Below are 1,472 nucleotides of genomic sequence, written 5' to 3'. Positions count from 1 at the left end.
GGGGGAGGGTCCCAAGTATACTTCACTCTGCCACCTGGGGGAGAGGGGGTCCCTAGTTTCCTTTCCTCTGCCACCTGTGGTACCATGACATGATCTGCTTCTGTCTCCCCTCAGACGACGGTCAGCAGGACGAGAAAGTGTTCAGCGATTGGTCGGACGATGACGACGCAGCCAACATCCTGGAGGGAGGCGACCCCAGGAAGGTGAGGGTCACGGGGAGGGGAACTACGACTGTCGTGCCTGCTGTAAAGGCCACCTGTATAAGACACTCACCTGTGGGTGGTTGGCGAGTGCCCTGGTGTGGAAGGATGGGGAAAGAAAAGGCAGCAGTTCTCCCTATGTTGTTCCGGCACAGTATGAGCATGACATTGATAAATCAGACCGTTTACTGTTCTACTGAGCAAGACATTGATAAATCAGACCGTTTACTGTTCTACTGTGCATAAGAACATGTTAATATCCTCCCTTTGGGAATGGCCTAAAGACACCTCAGTCAGTGGCACTGCCCTAGGGGGTGGGGGGAGGGGGAGACCATGTCAGCATAATAATTTTTTTTTAATGCGAAGGAGAAATGTGAAGTGGCTGTTTGTACAGGTGATTGTCTTATATAGGTGGCCATTACAGTAGGTTTGACTGTACTCTGATGAAATTGGAGCTCTCCGATTTTTTTTTTGCCTGTGAAAGAATTCTGATCAGATTTGTGTAAATTCCAATTTTTTTTTCAATTAGTACCGTTTCCTTCAGGTCCTATGTGTCTTATCATATATGGAGTGAAAACACATTCTTTTATTTGCGTTTATTTATAATGTTTGCATGACTTATAGTAAGATAGGTGAAAGTACTCTTTTTTTATTTGCATTTATGTTCGGATATTTACAAAACACAGTCATATGCCACAATTTCCCAAATGTCTCTGCGGACCATACAAAACTCATTTGGCCCGCGAGCCGCAGCTTGCTTTTAATTACATTTGTTTCATTTTTTACATCAGAACGAGGATCGTACAAAACTCATTTGGCCCGCGAGCTGCAGTTTGCTTTTAGTTACATTTGTTGTTTTTTTTCTTACATCAGAACGAGGTGGAAGACTTGGACCATCATGAGTACGAACCAGAGCCCAGACACCGTCGCAGCCCGGCCGGAGCTCGTTACCCCGACCACCGCCACAACCGCCCCATGGACTTTGATAACCCCGGACTGGTGGACATACTTATGGAGAAGTACGTGTGTGTGTGTGTGAGTGTGTGTGTGAGTGTGCGTGTGTTAGTATTTGTGTGTGTTAGTGTATGTGTGTGTACATGCTACCTCGACCACCGCCGTAATCATCCCATGGAGTTTGACCTCCACGGGCTGGTGGACATACTTATGTGTGTGTGTGAGTGTGTGTGTGTGTGTGTGTGTGTGAGTGGGTGTGTGAGTGTGGGTGTGTGTGTGTGTAAGTGTGAGTGTGTGTGTGTGCGTACACTCTACCTC

General features: G+C 46.9%; 1 protein-coding gene across 1 annotated transcript in view; it reads left to right on the top strand.

Annotated features, from left to right (window-relative positions):
- Window positions 1-1,472, top strand: part of LOC101847869 (zinc finger CCCH domain-containing protein 13) — a gene marked incomplete in the record, with an annotated part of 35,587 nt that overhangs the window by 28,824 nt on the left and 5,291 nt on the right. Inside the window, 2 exon segments of the mRNA XM_013081640.2 lie at window positions 115-203; window positions 1,074-1,219. Of these exon segments, the coding sequence (XP_012937094.1) occupies window positions 115-203; window positions 1,074-1,219 (235 nt within the window).

Source organism: Aplysia californica, unplaced genomic scaffold (genome assembly GCF_000002075.1).
Source record: "Aplysia californica isolate F4 #8 unplaced genomic scaffold, AplCal3.0 scaffold00139, whole genome shotgun sequence".
NCBI lineage: Eukaryota > Metazoa > Mollusca > Gastropoda > Aplysiida > Aplysiidae > Aplysia > Aplysia californica.
Note: the sequence above shows the minus strand (reverse complement) of the source record. Positions and strands in the feature narration are given on the sequence as shown.